The sequence below is a fragment of the Nannochloropsis gaditana genome (assembly GCF_000240725.1).
Source record: "Nannochloropsis gaditana CCMP526 unplaced genomic scaffold scaffold346, whole genome shotgun sequence".
In the NCBI taxonomy this organism is placed as follows: Eukaryota; class Eustigmatophyceae; order Eustigmatales; family Monodopsidaceae; genus Microchloropsis; species Microchloropsis gaditana.
This window is the reverse complement of record NW_005803607.1, coordinates 18,001-20,017: the sequence shown is the minus strand read 5'-3', so window position 1 is coordinate 20,017 and position 2,017 is coordinate 18,001. Positions and strand designations below refer to the sequence as shown.

Genomic DNA, 2,017 nt, shown 5'->3' with positions numbered 1-2,017 from the left:
CCTTTTTTGATGGCCTCATCCTGAGAAAGCCGCCCCGCCAGGACTTCTTTTATGTCTCCGCCTGCTGAGAATGCTCGGGAATCCTCAGAAGCGGTCAAGATCAAGGCCTTCACGGCGCCTTCACCACCACAGCTTTTGCCGACCAAAGCCCCTTCCACGTATATTTTCATCTCGTGCAGCATGGATAAGGAAAGTGCATTTAGGGCTTTGGGACGGTTGAGCTGCAACTCAAGGACACCATTTGGATGGAGAGTCACCATCACATGTGGCTGATGCTGGGCAGCTTCGGGACAGGTCGTGGATGACATCGTTGACATGATTGTATCGGAAGTCTTCGAAAGCTTAGCACTCCAAGAAAATCGTCGGGGTCCCGCGCTTGGGTTTATGCGCGGTGTGGCCTTGGGGAGGGGAAAGGAACAAACGCTGCAGCTCGATGCAAGAAAAGAGAAGGGAGCAGAACGACGACAAGTAATAACTGCAAGTGGAACGCTTGCCGCCGCATTCACCCACAGAATTCCTGTCGCTTCCTGTGAAAGGAATGCATGGTTTAAGTGGATGACATCGGAAGGCACTGCTCCTGTGTTTGTCGCTCTTTTCCCTGTCTCATCGAGCGATGATGTCCTCCGTCTCGGTTCAGCGACTTGCAAATAAATGTTTTGGCCTCTCATATCGAAGGCGGATGACTCTTTCACTTCCTTCTTTCGCCACATTTAACACGATGTCTCGGCACAGGTGCATAGAGCGTTGGGATTTCAGGTGTCGCACATTCCGCAAAGTCTTGTCTACTCGTGAGCTCTGGGGGTCTCTTTTTAGGCAGCTGGGGCGAGGGCTCGCACAAAAGGTGTTCCCACAAGCAACTTAGTAGTAAGGTTTATTTTCGTCACTGGGGGAGAGAGTGTTGCCATCTAAAAGGACGGTACCATTGCGTTTGCCAGTATGTCGCACATCGAAAAGCCGGAGGAGGGCGGGGCAGCAAAAGGCCCGACGAGCGCCCTTCCCCCTGCCTCGGACTGGAAAGCCGCCCATACAGGGTCAAGTGCCCACATCGACGATGACACCACCTCTTACACGGATATATTGGAGACGCGTGCTTCCTCTATGGCTCTCCCGGCCGCGACGGAGCGTGTCTCGTTTAAACGCTACGAGACAGCTGGGTACCTGGACCACGGTACTTTCGACCAGGCAACAATCGACACCCCGCTGGCCGACGATAATCGGGGGATGAAATTACTCATGAAAATGGGGTGGAAGAAAGACACGCCCTTGGGAAGAGCCGGGGGGAATGGGTTGGTGGTGCCGTTGCAACTGGTGGATGCGGGCCTGGGGGGGGAGGGTCTAGGGAAAGGGAGGGAGTATGACACCACTGCCGAGGAGGCCACACGGAGCCGGAGGCTGCTAGACGTGGAGGTGAAGGAGACCGTGGCGATAAAGGAAGAGCGGGCCCTGAAGGCTGCAAAGGAGGAAGCGCTCAAACAGGAACTGAAGGCGGTAGTCCGGGAATTCTATTGTGATATTTGCGGCAAGCAGTACGCAGGCGTGAGCGATTTCGCCGTGCATTTGAGCGGTTACGAGCACGGGCATACGAAGCGTTTGAAGGAAGCGAAAGAAGCCAACAGAGCTCGCACGGCGGCTAAGGCAGGGAACCAGGCCAAGCAGGACCAGGCGCGGCATCTGAAACAGATGCAACGCCGCATGGCCGCCGCCGGCGTAAAGACGGGTAATGCCGCCACCAAAGCCGCTGTCCCGGTCCCTCATCCTGCCCCTCCCTCCAACACCGTGTCGCCTTTGAACCCTTCTCTCTCCACACTCAGCTTCCATGCGGCACCCCCACCGCAACCCTCGGCCCTCCCTCCTCCCCCGCCCCCACCGCCACAACCCTACCGGAAGCGCGTATTCCCCCTCACACCCGGTGTCCTCCCTCCCTCTTCCTCCTCTTCCTCCCCCTCCTGAGAGCGCCTACAGTCGCCCCTCGCCCTCGCAGCATCCCCCCTATCCTCACGGCGGCCCCGCTCCTCAT

At 57.3% G+C, this 2,017-nt stretch overlaps 1 protein-coding gene across 1 annotated transcript; it reads left to right on the top strand.

The window, feature by feature from the left end:
- Positions 1 to 1,380: 1,380 nt before the first annotated feature.
- NGA_2113400 (d111 g-patch domain-containing protein) lies at positions 1,381 to 1,757 on the top strand (the record flags this gene model as incomplete). Its single annotated transcript, XM_005854931.1, has 1 exon — positions 1,381 to 1,757. A coding segment is annotated over one exon (377 nt), but the record flags the coding sequence as incomplete, so codon positions are not given.
- Positions 1,758 to 2,017: the final 260 nt, after the last annotated feature.